This window comes from Aquarana catesbeiana, linkage group LG09 (genome assembly GCF_042186555.1).
Source record: "Aquarana catesbeiana isolate 2022-GZ linkage group LG09, ASM4218655v1, whole genome shotgun sequence".
Taxonomy (NCBI): Eukaryota; Metazoa; Chordata; class Amphibia; order Anura; family Ranidae; genus Aquarana; species Aquarana catesbeiana.
In genome coordinates, this window is record NC_133332.1 from 225,076,142 (window position 1) to 225,093,659 (window position 17,518).

A 17,518-nucleotide genomic window follows, 5' to 3' on the forward strand; every position below is an offset into this window, starting at 1 on the left:
TAGCAAAAAAAACTGTTTTAAACATGTAAACACCTAAATTCCAAAACGAGGCTGGTCCTTAAGTGGTTAAAGTGCTATACATTTTTTTGGGAAAAAAACACTTATCCCACCCCCTGTCCTCTTCATCAAAGCTCATCACCATGTTGTAATGTTCCATAGAATTGAGATGATGACATCCCCATGTTCTTATTGCTGCTGTTGTGTTCCAGTGTTATGATAGGTCAAGCATGTGTCAGGATTGGCCACAGGTAATCACATCCATCCTGGGCAAGTGAGTTGAGCTTAGCACGCTCCCATCCTAGGCTGGAAGTGAGAACCTGATAGAATATACCTTTTGTATGCCATAGTTATTAATGAGGTTAATGTTCTTTGGGGATTTTTTTTTTTACCCCAGGTTTCAGTCCTGAGTTACAGTGCTAAGTTTGCCTCCTGCTTCTATGGCCCATTCAGGTAAGATTGGCTCCATATCTAACATTTCACAACTTTCTGCCCGCCATTTTCTTTTCTGTTTTAAAGTTAACAAGTCAGAAATTTCAAAGCATTTCTGAAAAAAAATAAATAACTGAATCTCCACTTGTTGGATTGTTGGAGTTGTTAGACTAGGTCCACCTTAGCTTTAAGGCATAACTGTATGTACTGTTATTCACTTGTATTCTGTCCGTATCAGAGCAGAAATGTCCTTTTATTTGTCAGGCTGTAAAGGCCCATTTAGCACTCTTGTCTTCTGCTTGAACTCAAGGCTTATAACTGACACTTTAACTGCCGCTGTAGAGGATAAAAATGTCCGTTAACAAAAACATCACATAAGCATTCTTTATTGATGCTGAAGCAGGAGATGGGACAGCCTTTACAGGGACTGTAGCTTTTGCTCTGACAGAGGGAAAATACATATAAATATTAAAAAATTAAGGAAATAATGTAAAGTGACTGGCCTCACGTGATACAGAGAGATGACAAAAATCCTACTACATAAGTTGTACCTGTCTATCTGCAACACTTGTCTGAGAGTTCAGAAAAAATGGGATGGGGAGCTTAAAGTGTTACTAAACCCAGTAATATGAAAATAGTTCATCTGCGCCCCCCCCCCCCCCCCCCCCACAGTGCCCACAGCGCCCACAGCTTATAAATCTTCTTTTAACATTAAAATACTGCCACTATATACCTTTTTCGCTGATCTGTATACCACCTTCCCATGGTAAACTGCACAGTTTGTCCAGAGTTGTGTGTTCGGGTAGGAGGAGATTTCCACTACAGCCTGTATACACGCCCACATGTGTGATGTCAATATCTGGAACAGGATCTGTTCTCTCCAGCAATAGAGACTAAACTGAGCATGTGCAGGACGCTACCCTCACATAATATGGCCTTGCCAAGACAGTGCAGGAGGGAATGATCTGTCCATGTAGTGTAAAACAGCCTTTTTACTCAAGGCAGAGGATTAACCCCTCAAGTTTCACAGTGAGTATAACAAGCATGCTATTCTGCATGTACAGACTGATTTTACTGTTGTGGGTTTAGTCACACTTTAGGTTACACTCTGCAGAGCTCAGTGAGGAGAGCTCTGAGAGCTTATTGGAGGGGAGGGACATACCCCCCTTCATAGAGGAACAGAGCTGAGGCTGTCAATCAGCTGGAGGTCCCTCCCCTGTCACCTTTTTTTCTCTTGGTGTCAGGAAAGCGTGTCAGAAGTGATCCATGCTGATAGCAGAGGAACGAAACAGCAGACAAAAGTAACATATATTCCTTTTAATTGGGACAAGTACACACTAGAGGGATATGCTTTGTTCATATTTCATGTCTGAGGTTTACAACCACTTTAGGTTTGGAGATTATGCTCTTTTGGTATCTATTTGTTTTTTTAAAGGAAATATATAGCGTATTGTGAGTGAGTGCACATTTTGAACTGCTATTGTAACTTTTACCCAAAAGTATTTTTGTTGTGGTTTGATCTGATTTTAAGTTCTGCGGTTTTAGGTTGTCACAATTGTACGCAGATCTGCACATTCTTTAAGGACTAACTGTAAGACATCTGTAGTTGTCACAATTGCTGAATGACACTGATATAACCGCACCTAAACGTTGCTCTGTTTTTGGTCATTCTGAGCACACTTCACAGATATGCCCTGAGAGGAGCAGTACAACTCTGTTGTTGTGCAGTATTAATAAGCAGGAAGCAAAGCCTGTATATCTAGCGACTAAATATTAACCACTACTATATACATACAGTATATCATTGCAAACTATGCATGGAAAACCTGATTTCTCCATCGAGAATGGGTTAATGATTTGTGTAAACTAAATGGACTTTAGACTGAGCCTGATCATTGTGTAACTGGCTGTTTATAGAAACCCATTTGGAAAAAAATCAATGTTCTGTTCCTTTTAGATCTGTCATTGTTATATTTATATCCAGTTTCCTGCACGCTTGTTTATATGCTTGTGTACACCGTACTGCATCAAATCCACATAATGCTGAACAACACTATCCTAATTTCAGAAAAAAAAGGTATTTCTTTGTGGGGAGGTCCTTATTGTTTCCTGGATCTCCAAGCAAAACTCCTAGGCAAATGGCTAAATGCATAGTTTACATACGTGTCTTATAATTCACCAAAGATCTGTAATTCAGTTCAGATGGTCTTGTGATTTACACAACTTCACTGTCACTGCATAGCGAGGCGGGGGGGATGCAATTCGCTCTTATTTCAGCAGTTTGGCTCCCTGTGTTACTTCTGCCTCTAGACTGCTCTTTGGACAATGATTTGGCATCATCATTGATATACATTGACCACGGGGGTGATTAAAGAAGTAGCAGAGGGATCTTCTAGGCTTTGCCAGTGCGGCAGAGGTATGTAAATCACAAGAGTGGCTGCCCAGAGCTTTAACCACTTCAGCCCCGGAAGGTTTACCCCCCTTCTTGACCAGACCATATTTTTTGCGATACAGCACTGCATTGCTTTAAATGACAATTGCGCGGTTGTGCGACCATGTACCCAAGTAAAATTGATGTCCTTTTATTTGCCCACAAATTTCTTTTGGTGGTATTTGATCACCTCTGTGGTTTATATTTTTTCCGCTATAAACACAAAAAGACCGACAATTTTTGAAAAAAAACCCCAATATTTTGTTTTAATTTTATTTTTATTATTATCTTTACTAGTAATGGCGGCGATCAGTGTTTTTTTTCGGGGGGCTCTATTGGTGAGTCCTTGGTGCTGTGGCCGTTACAAAGTGTTCTCACCAACCCTGTTGGAGTTTTACGTTATATAATGGAGAATGTAACAAAAGGAGCTGGAACACACAAACGTGGAGGAAACACACAAAACGTTCAGGTGGACAAGTAAGGAGCCATGAATTCTGGCACAGAGATCCCACTGTTGGAGTGTCCAATATGCATAAGAAATTATCTGGAGTCTTCTAGATATGGTCATTTTAACAAGGGCTCCTTTTCCTCCTGACTTCTCTTTGGTTGGAGTTTTTTTTTTTTTATTTGTACCTGAGCTTTCCTCCTAAGTGAAAAAAAAATGTTTAAATTGATTTCACTATTGCAGAGATGCAGCCCAGTCCAAACCTGCCTTTGGTGATCGCAAATGTTACCAGCTGCCTCCTGGAGCAAGAGGACTGGCCAGCAGAGCGGTGGTAAGGACAAAGCAGTGAACTTTTCATATTCTATTGTACATTCCTGTTTTGGGAGACTATGGCGTTTCCTGTAAACTATTTTCCTACATACTCCACGCTGTTTACAGAGTCTCAGCAAACCGTTAAAATTTAACTAAAAAATGCAGACGCCAAACATCCCTGTTACAATATAGAAAGCCGGATTGTACCAGGGAACTCTTCTAGCCTGTCTGACTATAACTACTGATGTCTGTCCAGCTGTCAGTCTCCATCTACCCTAAAATGGAACTTTACCCATAACAACTTGTTAAAAATAATGTTATTTAGCAAGGAACATACATTCCACGTTAACAATTCTGCTACCAAAATAAGTGTGTGCTGTAAATTGCCTCCAGCATTGCTCCTGTTTCTTCTTGTTGGAGGCTGCCATTTTGCTCATGGCCCCTGAACAGCAGTAAATCTTTAGGCTGTCAGTACATCAGTCTCTACAAATTTGGCACAGTGCCTTTAAATAGAGAGCAACTGAGCATGTGCAGAGCAGGGAGAGACAGTGTATTACTGCATTTTAAACACTATAGACACTTATTTTTAATGTTTTACATGGCTATACCTGCAAACGGGGCCAGCCTGAAGTGTTCCAGCAAGACTTTATTTTCTGACTAAAGTGCCACTTTAGGCCCACCATACAAATTACAGTATGGCTATAAAATCTCTATAAATTGACTAAAGCTGTGTAATATAAGGCCCTGCCTAAACTATCCAATTCATTTGTATCTCATTAGATAGGCCATTGTAATATATAGTTCAATGTGGATGAAACGTGTGTGCTGAGCCTAATGCCCCGTACACACGGTCGGATTTTCCGATGGAAAATGTCCGATCGGAGCGTGTTGTCGGAAATTCCGACCGTGTGTGGGCTCCATCGGACATTTTCCATCGGATTTTCCGACACACAAAGTTGGAGAGCAGGAGATAAAATTTTCCGACAACAAAATCCGTTGTCGGAAATTCCGATCGTGTGTACACAAATCCGACGGACAAAGTGCCACGCATGCTCAGAATAAATAAAGAGATGAAAGCTATTGGCCACTGCCCCGTTTATAGTCCTGACGTACGTGTTTTACGTCACCACGTTCAGAACGATCGGATTTTCCGACAACTTTGTGTGACCGTGTGTATGCAAGACAAGTTTGAGCCAACATCCGTCGGAAAAAATCCTAGGATTTTGTTGTCGGAATGTCCGAACAAAGTCCGACCGTGTGTACGGGGCATTACTGTGTGTCTTGTGGTGCCTGTCCATCTGTGTCCCACTGCATCTGTTTATCTATTGCAGTCCGTTTCTCTGTGAACGGATCTGTCTGTCACAGCACAAGAAGCAAATCTCCTAAGTGCAAAATACAGTACCAGCCAACCAAAATCCATTTTGTACCAGCCTGAGTGCAATAAAATGACATCTGGTTTTCAAAAATGATGGATTTGTACACTTAAAGCAAAGTTCCACCCAAAAATGGAACTTCCGCTTTAAGTATTTGTGACCCCCTGACATGCCACATTTGGCATATCATTTTTTTTGCTGGGGGAGCGGGTACCTAGTTTTCACAGGTACCCATCTCCCACTTCCTCTCCTGGCGCCAAGCCAAAGTTCAGCTCTCCCCCCTCCCTCCATGCAATCTTCTGGGACATGTCACAGGTTCCAGAAGATTGCCCGGCCATTCCCAACGCGCAGACGTTGTGTGAAGACACAGCCGGGCGCCCACGATTGCAATGCCGGTGCCGCAGAGAAGAGGGGGAGGGAAGTGAGGCTTCGGGCGGCCGCATTGCTGGACCGTGGGACAGGCGAGTATCTGTTTATTAAAAGTCAGCAGCTACACTTTTTTGTAGCTGCTGACTTTTAAATGGGTAGAACTCCGCTTTGAGGGGAGCTTTAGACCAAAGTGTGAAAGCTGCTATCTCTGACCTCTGTGTAGGAAGATGCTAGTTGCCTGGCTGTCATGTTGATAGAGTAGCTTTGGACAGTTCAATAAGCTCTACTTGTTAAGGATCAGTGACTCACAAGATCAGCTTGACAGCCAGATAACTTGGGTTTTCAGAGCACGTTAGCAATAGCAACTTTCATATTTCTTTCAAGTTTCACTTTAATGCTTTCCCCCTTCTAGTTTTTAGAATGTCTGTCTGCTTTCTAAGGAATTATATTATTGTTGTTTTTATTACTATCATTCCTCCTTTTTTATCTATCCATTTAGAAATGCAGTCAGCCTGCAATTTGGTGCATTTATGTTACTACGACCACTTTTCTCATCTTTAAAATTTACAGCAGATAGTACTTTATTGCTTTCTGTAAACATTAATGTAAGCATTTCTGCTATATTGATGCATGAGGCTGTTATGTGATGTGTCTGCACAGGACCGCGATGTACGAGAAGGAGCAGACATGTTAATGGTGAAGCCAGGAATGCCATATCTGGATCTGGTGAGAGAAGTGAAAGACAAGGTAAGGAGGAGCATATAATCCTTTCCTGTTCAGTATGAAATTAAAAAAGGTTTTAGCCGGAGTTGGACTTTAGGGCAAAGCAACACCCCTGCCCCCTCCCCTTCCCAACAACTATATACTCCCCTTTCCTTTACTCCCCCCCTGCTTTGTTCAGGGCTTGGAGCCGAAGACAGTGTGTTACTTCCAGGCATGTTATTTGCTCCAGTGGCTGGTAGCTTATAAAAGGCTTTCCTCTCTGAACCTAAGGGTGGGGGAGGAAAAGCTGCTGGGGAGAGCCAACTTAAAGTGGATCTAAAGGCAGAATGTTTTTTTTTACTTTAATGGATTCTATCCATTAAGTTAAAAAAACCTTCTGGGTGCAGCTCCCCCCTCCCCCAGCTCTCCCTTTTACTCACCTGAGCCCCATCCCGATGCATCCATGTACATGAGAGCAGCCGCTCCCTCGTCTTTCTTTTCTCATTGGCTCACAAAGCAGTGAGAGCCATTGGCTCCTGCTGCTGTCAATCACAGCCAATAAGGTGATAGCGGGGGGTGGGGCCAGACCGCTCTGTGTGTGTGAATGGACAATGTCCATTTAGAGGAGCTCGGGAGCAAGCCTGCTTGAGTCTTGCTATTGGTGGCACTCGGAGCCAGGACTGCGGGCAGGGGACACAAAAAAGAAGATTGGGGTTGCTCTGTGCAAAACTATTGCACAGAGCAGACAAGTATAAAATAAAGTTAAGTTCACCTGTCCTTGAAAAAGTCACGTGACCGTGACGCAACGCGTGGGAGGAGCCAAGGACGCTCTATGCAGATTGTCAGTATCTAGCTGTGTACTGCAGCGATTCTGCTTGTGTCCGAGGTGGCTGACTGCTCTGTACACCTGCATATGCCTTTCACTATTGGGCGCACGTGAGTGGATCTAACACATGTTTGCCTGTGTACCTGTTATTAAGAGCATTGCGCAATGATATTTTTCTTTTATCTGCTTTACATATGATGTCTGACGGGGATCGTTACATCTGATGTGACTAAAGCAAAGGAACATTGTCGTTTAAAACTGCCAAAAAGCACTCCAATTAAGCAATTGTGTGCTATTCAAAAACTTTGCTATTTGGGACTAAAAGCTAATTTTCATGTGATTTTGGTTGTCTGATTTATTTATTCACGCTTTATGGATTATCACTAGAAGTGACTCTATATTCAAAATATTAGTATTTATTTATTTATATATTTATGCACATGGTGTCACATTTTTTAGATTGCATTTTTTTTACCACTGCTGGATTATTATTATTATTATTATTATTATTATTATTATTATTATTTTTAGTATATGGCTACCAGTGTCTAAGAGCCAATTTTTCATGAATTTTATCACATTGTGAAGCGCTTCAAACACATTTTATCCATAAGTTCACCTGTCGTAATATATTCAGGATGTAACATGTTACGAACAAACTGGCCCCCGATTCCCCACTGGGACAGCTAACAGGGATATCCTCCCCCCACTAGCTGTCACAATTAAAAAAAAAAAAAACGCTCCGCCCGGCCATGCCGCTCAGTCACAGTCTTCTGTGAATAGAAAACTTTGCGGCTGTCGGCTTGTAGTTTTCAATGAACTACCACGGCACTGTATGGCGCTGTGGTAGTTCACTGAATCTTCCTATCAGATTGTATCTGCTTGCCCATACAATGTACGGGGCACACAGATACACTGACAGGTTTGCAGGAGGCTTGCATGGCACCAGCGCTTTGCTGATTGTGTGTGCAATCCTTTAGAAGCTCCAGAACCAAAAATTAATAAATGCTGTTCCTTTTTTTTTTTTACCTGCAAAAAAAATGTGCATTTATTATTTTTTTGTTAAAAGGTGAACTTATCCTTTAAATTACAACCTTAAGAATCACTTTAAAGTGAACCTGTTGCTTTGTCCTGCATGGGCAGAGTGAACATTTTTTGGCTTGTTGCTGAATATGGGGCGAGAGTGAATAATATAAGGTGTCCCATTGTCTCACAGGGCCCTTCTGCAGTAACACAAACATGTAAACCTATAAATGTTACCTCACCCTGTAATGTAATGCTCTGTGTCACCTTTTCCATTGATATTTTTCAGCACCCTGACCTCCCGCTTGCTGTGTATCACGTATCTGGGGAATACGCCATGCTTTGGCACGGCGCAAAGGCTGGGGCTTTTGACCTGAAGGTGGCAGTATTGGAGGCCATGACTGGATTCCGCAGAGCGGGTAAGGGCAAATTCATACCACCTTATCCTGGCTGAAAGGTTTTCAATAATGTCCCTACTTGCTACTAACCCAATGCGTTGCATTCTTTTTTTTTTCCGCAACGGGTCTAATGCCCTGTACACACGGTCAGACATTGATCGGACGGACATTCCGACAACAAAATCCTAGGATTTTTTCCGACTGATGTTGGCTCAAACTTGTCTTGCATACATACGGTCACACAAAGTTGTCGGAAAATCCGATCATTCTGAACGCGGTGACGTAAAACACATACTTCGGGACTATAAACGGGGCAGTAGCCAATAGCTTTCGTCTCTTTATTTATTCTGAGCATGCATGGCATTTTGTGCGTCGGATTTGTGTACACACGATCGGAAATTCTGACAACGGATTTTGTTGTCGGAAAATTTTATAGCCTGCTCTCAAACTTTGTGTGTGTTGGAAAATCCGATGGAAAATGTGTGATGGAGCCTACACATGGTCAGAATTTCCGACAACAAGGTCCTATCACACATTTTTCCGTCGGAAAATCCGACTGTGTGTACGGGGCATTAGTATCCAAGATGTTCGTAAACTGTTACCAGAAATGTAATTCCAGAAAAAAATACTCTTCTTTGTGCAAGGAAAAATAACAAACTTATAGTTTACTGGACTTTATCTCTAACTGCTAGGTTCATGTGCATAAATTTGAATCTTAGCTCTACTGTAGGTGGTCTCTCCTGCTTTGCATGTTGTAGGTATGAACCGGAAAAGAAAAGCAATAGAAGCTTACTTTGTTCTAATGCTGTATGAGCTGAGCTGATATGATTTAGTGGAGGAACTGGTACATGATTTGTAACGGTTGCAGGCTCTGGCTGTTGAATGGTTATATATTCCATTTCTCTTCTACAGGTGCAGAAATCATCATCACATATTACGTTCCTCAGCTTCTCAAATGGATAAAGGAGTTGTGATGTCATAATGGAATGAGCCAGAATTCGGAATGACCCCTGAGGCTGTACACTGATTATCTAAGCTCCTGGCACCTAAACATGGCATTTATGCTGCTGCAGTCCTTATGTTCCGTATGAAACAGAGGACTGTGTTTTTACTACAAATGTGTATTAATGTTTTTTGTTTTATTGTTCTGCAAACACTGAAGAGTAAATCTAATAGTTCTTTGGTGCTTTTTAATGGTGGCCATACATGCTTCGATTTTACTATTGATCAAAATAACTAAACAGTCAAACGATTGAATGGCCATAACTTCCTTTCTGATCAATTTAGATCGGACTTGAGCAAACCTGAGACAATCGGCCAGGCTGGAAAATTATTGATCATGCAGCAATGATCGACAACGCTTAGATACTGTGGTCATAATTTTGATTGCATTTTGATCAATCGGGTTATGGAATTGCATGGGAAATTTAGAGATGAGATCAATAATTTACAATTGTATCTTCTCACTATTGATTGAAATCCACTTCCCCATGTGTTATATCAATTGAATGGGTTGTTGACTATAGCATGATTATTCCTATCTGCAGAGATCAATCAGACAAGAAATTGATCATTTGTTGAAGCGTGTGCGGCCATCAGAAGTGTACCTGTCTCGGTTATACAATGGACACAGCCAGTTTAAACAGTATTCTGGGGAGAGTGCAGCCTACAAGAATGCAAACTGCAGTCAGCACCTTTGAATTTATTGATAGGTTGCATAGGTGACAGGTACACTTTAAAAACAGGACATAGGCGGTAACTTAATATTTGATTTCACGTTGAGATTTAAGCTCTTAGTTTATATATTTTGTTAGATGTTTAAATTTGTTTTAAAAAATGTAGGCCTAGGCTCTGGGCAGTTTATATATTATTCAGATTGCTTTTGTGTAATTTTTTACTTTAACATATCCATCCTAAAAGGTGGTTATGTAGTGCTAAAGAGAACCTGTGCTGTATACATGTAGAGCAAACCAAAGCAACTAGTTGGTGGCAACTTTCCTCCTGCACCTTCGTCACTCTCCCTTACCCCCCACCCCCCCCAAGCTGTTTTACCTCTGAGAACTGAAGAGTTAAAGTCCTCATGCACATGGACGTTTTTACAGCTGCTTTTTTGAGCTTTTTTTGCAGCTTAAAAAGGCCTGTCTATGTTAGTCTATGGCTTCATGCCCACCTAGGCGTTTTTGAGCTGCAAGTGGCATAAGCGTTTTTAAGCTGTAAAAAAAACCCAGGACCAGTGCCTTCTGAAAGACGTTTTTCAGCTGTAAAAACGTTCTAACACTGAAAAACGCTCAAAAACGCTTAAAAACGCTCAAAAACGCTCAAAACGCTAACGCGGAAAAACGCTCAAAAACGCTAAAAACCGCTATTGCAAAAACGCTGAAAAAAGCTGAAAAAAGTTAAAAAAATTCACTGCAAAGATACTGGCGTTTTCATAACATTTTTTTAACAGCCTGTGTGCATGAGGGCTAACCCTTTTTTTTTTTTCTTTTTCTCTGGGTATGGGGAAACATGTTACTCGCTCCCATTCCTCCTACATGACAGCGTTGGTGCTTGGCTTCAGCTAGGACCAAATTTGTAACTTACTCAAAGCCTCTTCTCGCCCCTGGAATAGGGTTGCCACATCATCCCTTTAATCCAGGACACACATTAATTACACAGGTTCTGTGGCTGATTAAGGTGGTAATTAAACACACTCGCTGCCTTATCTGCATTAAATCTGCCTCAGAACCCGTGTAATTAATATGTGTCCTGGATTAAAGGGATGATGTGACAACCCTACCCTGGAACTGAACAAAGCTACGGGGGGGTAAAGGGACAGTAAGTATAAGGCCCCTTTCACACGATCGGACCGTTCAGGTCCGCCTGTCAGTTTTGACGACGAACCTGAATGGGCGCTCCATGTTAGCCTATGGAGCGACGGATGTCAGTGGAGACATGTCCGCTGACATCCGACCCCGTCCGATCCGCTAAAAGCAGACGGATGGCCCTACGTCCAGGTCCGTCGCTGGCGGATCGGATCATCCGATCCCTCCATAAGTGAGCAGAGAGGGACCTGTCATCCGCCGGCTCAGCGGTGATCAACGGACTGATCTCCCGCTGAGCCGGCGGACCAAGGCGGGCTCCATGGAAACGGAGTCCGCCTCTTGTGAATGAGGGCTAAGATGCTGTGGAGGAAAGCTTTAAGTTAACTTGCTTTGGCCTGCATAGTCAGAAGAGAAGATAACAAGTGCCTATAGTTTGTTATGCTGGACCTGAAGTGTCTCATACTATGCAGAGATCACTGTATGCAATCAGTTCACGGATTATTAAAAATACTGCAAGAAGAGCTAACTGGCGTGCGGCTGATATTTTTTCCCATTTTCAGTGAAGAGTGGAGACAGACTGTAGGTTATCCATGTTCAGGAGAGGCCGGATTTGAGTGGCGCTATGGCTTTGTGTGTTTTGTACTAAGAAGTGTCTGCATTGTCCTACAGCACCCTAATCGGCTGTACTCTTGTTCCTGGGCAGATTTGAAAAAGAAAGGGTTAACCTAGTCGCCATGAGTAACACAAGCCATTCTTATCTTAGACATTAAAGCAAGAGCAGCAACTTCTGATACACGAGTAGGGTGTGTCCATGTTTTGCTGCCCCACCTTTCTCACATACAGTATCTTCTCATCAGAGAGAGGCGGGTGCCCAAATTACAGAATGTTGTGTGCCTGAAGCCTGGAAGCAAAAGTAGGGGAAGATTATGAAAGCGGGTGGACAGACAGGAATAGCAGGCATTGGGGCTGATTTAGTAAAACTGGAGATTGCAAAGTCTGGTGCAGCTGTGCATGGTAGTGAAGTAGAATAGTAAAGTATCGAACCAGGCAGAACTTCAGCAATGCAGGTTTATTAACAGCTGATAACATACAGGTTTATGTTCAAAGTATTACAAGATACAGGTCTAATTTATACAATTTCTTACAATGCAAGCATATTAGATATAGGTATTCTTATCCTCTAACCAAATTGAAACAATTGTGAATTGTTCTCACCTTGAACCAGAATGGGTCTTTTCTGCCAATTCTGGGAACCCGTCACCTGATAGGGACCAGTCGATCGGCCGGTGGTCTGGACCCCTCACAGAGTTCTGGGCTCCAGCTCGACCAAGTTCGTGAGGGAAATTCACCTGAGACCACATTCTGGAACAAGTTAAGAAGTCTTCTCTGACTCGTATGAGAAGACAAGTTACGGACAGATATTTGCCCATTGGTTCTGACCTCTATGACCCGTGCAATAGGGCAGCATACACAGAGCTCAGCCTTATGAGCTCCTATCTGACTTGTCTGTCTAACAATTGTAGAGCTTGCATTTATATACCCTTTTACAAGTCTTATCTTAACCATCTCTCTTACATATGATTGGTCGCTAAGGTCTACGTCAATGTAACTAACCATACATCTGACACCTGTTCTACAACCAGATAAACTTAATTATTCCCAAAATTCCTATATGATCATTAAAGTGATTTATAACTGGTTTTGTCCAATTAAAAACACCTGTGTAGAGACAGTCTGGCACCCAGCTGTGTTATCAAACTCCCCTCATCTTGATAAGATTTAACTAAGTTCAAGAATTAAAGATTTATGACTTTTGGGAAAATGAACTTTCAATAACCCCACCAGATGTGTTTTTATATGTCTCACTATATGTATGTATTTTAACAGTTTTAATGAGGGCTCAAGCAGACCTTTGTTTGACCCTGTCAAACTTAATTCAATGTACTGTACATAACTTTATTTCTAAACCACCTGTTTTCTTATCTTTGTCTGATTTATATGCATTTCAAAGACTTGAGACAATTCTGTATAACTTGAATCTATTCTAATGAACTTTCACCCAGTAGACTATCTTAATACCTTTTTGGAGAACACTTGTGTACAAGTACTTGTCATAAAGCAGAGTTCATTTAAAGTTCAACACTTAAAAATGAAGACTTTCTAAATCTGGAAAACACAGTATACATTATTAAAGATTAATAATTGTTGCTTTACTTATTGAATCATAGTATTGATAAAACCACTACTAAATAATAATAATAATAATTATCAATAAAATATTTGCAAATCAATATGAATAATATGAAATACATTGGCTAATATGAGATTCTACAACAGTAGCCAGTTTCTAACCTCAGATCATTCAATTAAGCTTTAACAAAAAAACAAAAAAAATGGAAGCTGATTGGCTACCATGCACAGCTGTACCAGATTTTGCGCACTCCAGTTTTAGCAAATCAATTCAGTGGGGGTTATTTATTAAAGCTGGACCATGCAAATTCTGGTGCAGCTCTGCAAGGAAACCAATCGGCTTCCAGGTTTTATTGCCAAAGCCTAATTTAACCAGGTGAAGTTAGAAGCCGATTGGCTACCATGCACAACTACACTAGATTCTAAATGTTCTAGTTTTAGTAAATTTCCCCCAATGTGTGCTTCAGGCTTGCTTCCTAGTTCTCTTGAAATATCTGGTCAATATCTGGACTGACTTTAAGGGAACCTGTCACACCTGAGGCAGCCACTGCTGACTCTTGGTAGTTCTGGTTTTCAGCATCACTTACTGCAACATACACAGGTTATATGCATTAGCAGCTGCTTGGTTTTTTTTTTTTTAAATAGTTATTTTACACTGAGGGAAACTGTACATTTTTCTATGTCTCCTCCAAAGAAGGTATGGTACTTGCTGCTTATTGGGAACAAGTACAGAAATTTTTCTGATCACCTACTACACTGAGAACATAAAAGGGGCTACCTGTGTCCACAATGGGAACACTACTAAGCCAGATACAGGTATATTTAACTTCCAGCTACATTAAAGTGGACCTTCACCCTAAATCAACAATCATTTTGGCCCTGCCTCCTCTCCCCCTCTCTCTAACATTTGGATCTTATTTTTATTTTAACTTTAACCACTTAAGGATCGAGCCTCTTTTTGAGATTTGTTGTTTACAAGTTAAAAACTGTTTGTTTGTTTTTTGCTAGAAAATTACTTAGAACCCCCAAACATTATACAATTTTTTTCTAACACCCTAGAGAATAAAATCGTAGTCGTTGCAATACTTTCTGTTACACCATATTTGTGCACTTACAAGTGCACTGTTTTTGGCAAAAAATACACTTTTTTGAATGAAAAAATAAGACAACAGGAAAGTTAGCCCATTTTTTTTTACATTGTGAAAGATAATGTTACGCCGAGTAAATAGCCAACATGTCACGCTTCAACATTGCGGCCGCTCGTGGAATGGCGACAAACTTTACCATTAAAAATCTCCATAGGCGACAGTTAAACAATTCTACAGGTTGCATGTTTTAAGTTACAGAGGGGATCTAGGGCTAGAATTATTGCTCTCCCTCTACCGATCACAGCGATACCTCACATGTGTGGTTTGAATACCGTTTTCATATGTGGGCGCTACTCACGTATGCATTTGCTTCTGCACGCGAGCTCGGCGGGACGGGGCACGTTTTAAAATTTTTTTTTTTTCTTATTTATTTTACCTTTTTATTTTTTCACTATTCTTTTTTTTTTTTTTTTAAATTCTTTCACTTTTATTCCTATTACAAGGAATGTAAACATCCCTTGTAATAGAAAAAAAACATGACAGGACCTCTTAAGTATGAGATCTGGGGTCAAAAAGACCTCAGATCTCATATTTACATCGGTAAGCCGTGGAGGGCACCACAGCACGGCGGTAGGGAGAGAGGGGGCCTTCCGCCGTTGATGAAAGTGAGCTTGTGGCGAATCCGCCACAGAGACCACTCTTATCGGAAAAGCGGACCGCCGGCCAAAAAAGAGGCTATCGCTAGCTGTTGCCATAACAACGATATTCCTCTTCAAAGTTAGAACGTATATCAGCGTGTGACGGTCCGGAAGTTTTTAGCAACTCAGTCTTCCTCACCTAGGCATGAATGTTTGTCCCCCAGCCACCCCCACCCTGGATTCTGTAGATGTGCCACAGGGCTTTGTGTCCTGGCAGAGCCTTACAGCACATCTGTGCGCATTCCATCTACATTTAGACAGGCCTGGTATGGAATTCCCAAAGCTCAAAGTGTCCACACATGTGCGGAGAAAAAACCCCACACGTGCGCAGATGAGCAGCAGGACTGTGCCGGGACCTAAAGATTCAATGAAGCTGTTCAGCACATCTGTGCATGCAAAAAAATAACAAAGATTAGGATGAAAAGGGGGGCTGAAGTTCCTCGTTTAGAGGATGCAGAACCGGGTTCCCTTGGAAAGCATTTCATAGTTTTGTTACACCATAGCCTTGATCAATCACTAGGGGGAGCTGTGCCTTTTTGAAATGCTTTATTGTGTTGTTATTACCAGTAATACCAAGAAGTTTAACATTCAAAAGGTGAACGCTACAAAACCCTTACAACTTTGAAAACTGATTTGTTAAGCTGAAAACCTTATGTAACAGACGCACAACTGCTCTTGTGTTTCCCTAATTTTCACTACAGTACTGTGCAGTTTAAATCAAATCTGTGCTTTGTAACAACCAAGGAAAAGTAGTGGGTTCGTTTTAAACCCCCTTCCCAGCATCATATATATACAAATTTTGTCTCTAAAGCTGGACATACATGTTGCAGTTTTACTATACATTTAGCTTTTAATCCACCAAAATGACATATTACATGGGCCTACCTTAACAGTCCATTTGATTTCTGTCCAATCCTTCAAGTAGGTTTGTGGATCACAATGCACAATTGGATTACAACATGTATGGACAGTTTAAGTTCTTGGCAACCTCACAGACTTGTGCTTTCCTAGGCAGACCTGCAATGAATATCTAGGTGATGATTGGCTGCTTTTGTTTTGGTACCAGTTTGACCTGATCGTAGTAATAGCAAACAATCATCTGATATGGTAGTTGTGTTTATACGACTTACTACCTATGTCACTTTTACCTGTGACAGCTTAGTGTGCCTTTTTAAAAGCTTACCCCACCAAAAATAACAATACAGCCATTGGTAGGCCTGATGCCACGACTGCAGCTGTGCCTGTACATTCGTTTGCATACAATAAATTCTGCTTATGACTTTTTCTTCTGTAAGCCGCATACTACACTACATATAGCACAGATCATTCAAAGCACTAGTGAAGCCACTATGTTTTTATTTTGGATACAGAAGAACAATAATCTACTTTTATTTCCAGTTTTGGTGTCTTGTTCCTTTATGTGTGATTATAAGAATGTTTGTTTTGATTTTGAATATAATTTTTTTTTTTTTTTAAATGTACTAATTATTTTAAAGCAGAGTTCCACCCAAAAGTGGAACTTCCACTTTAAGGACTCCTCCTCCCCGACATGCCACATTAGGCATGTTGTTTTTTTTTTTTGGGGGGGGGGTACCTAGTCTTGACAGGTAATCAGCTCCCACTTCCGCTCGCGCCGCCTAGGCGACTCCTCCTCCCCCCCCCCTCCCTCCCTGCAATCTTCTGGGACATGTCACAGGTGTCAGAAGATTGCCCAGCCATTCAGGACACGCAGCGTGACTCTGAAGCCGCAAGCTGTCACAGCCAGGTGCCCCACTAGTGAAGCCACTATGTTTTTATTTTGGATACAGAAGAACAATAATCTACTTTTATTTCCAGTTTTGGTGTCTTGTTCCTTTATGTGTGATTATAAGAATGTTTGTTTTGATTTTGAATATAATTTTTTTTTTTTTTAAATGTACTAATTATTTTAAAGCAGAGTTCCACCCAAAAGTGGAACTTCCACTTTAAGGACTCCTCCTCCCCGACATGCCACATTAGGCATGTTGTTTTTTTTTTTTGGGGGGGGGGGTACCTAGTCTTGACAGGTAATCAGCTCCCACTTCCGCTCGCGCCGCCTAGGCGACTCCTCCTCCCCCCCCCCTCCCTCCCTGCAATCTTCTGGGACATGTCACAGGTGTCAGAAGATTGCCCAGCCATTCAGGACACGCAGCGTGACTCTGAAGCCGCAAGCTGTCACAGCCAGGTGCCCACACTTGCAATGCCGCGCAGCGGAGAAGAGAGAGAGAGAAGCGAGGCTTCAGGCGGCCACATCGCTGGACCGTGGAACAGGTGACTGTGTGTTTAGTTTATTAAAAAACAGCAGCTAAACTTTTTGTGGCTGCTGACTTTTAATAAACAGAAAAATGAGTGGAACTCCACTTTAGGCGAACCTGCTATGAAAATGAAACTACTCACCCTGTGCTGGGCACC

General features: G+C 41.5%; 1 protein-coding gene across 1 annotated transcript in view; it reads left to right on the forward strand.

Annotated features, from left to right (window-relative positions):
• Window positions 1-13,325, forward strand: part of ALAD (aminolevulinate dehydratase) — a 47,161-nt gene extending 33,836 nt beyond the window's left edge. Inside the window, exons 8-12 of the mRNA XM_073599834.1 lie at window positions 395-450; window positions 3,549-3,636; window positions 6,020-6,106; window positions 8,200-8,329; window positions 9,221-13,325. Coding sequence (XP_073455935.1) covers window positions 395-450; window positions 3,549-3,636; window positions 6,020-6,106; window positions 8,200-8,329; window positions 9,221-9,282 — 423 coding nt within the window. The 3' untranslated portion in view covers window positions 9,283-13,325. The remainder of the gene's footprint in view (window positions 1-394; window positions 451-3,548; window positions 3,637-6,019; window positions 6,107-8,199; window positions 8,330-9,220) is intronic.
• Window positions 13,326-17,518: the final 4,193 nt, after the last annotated feature.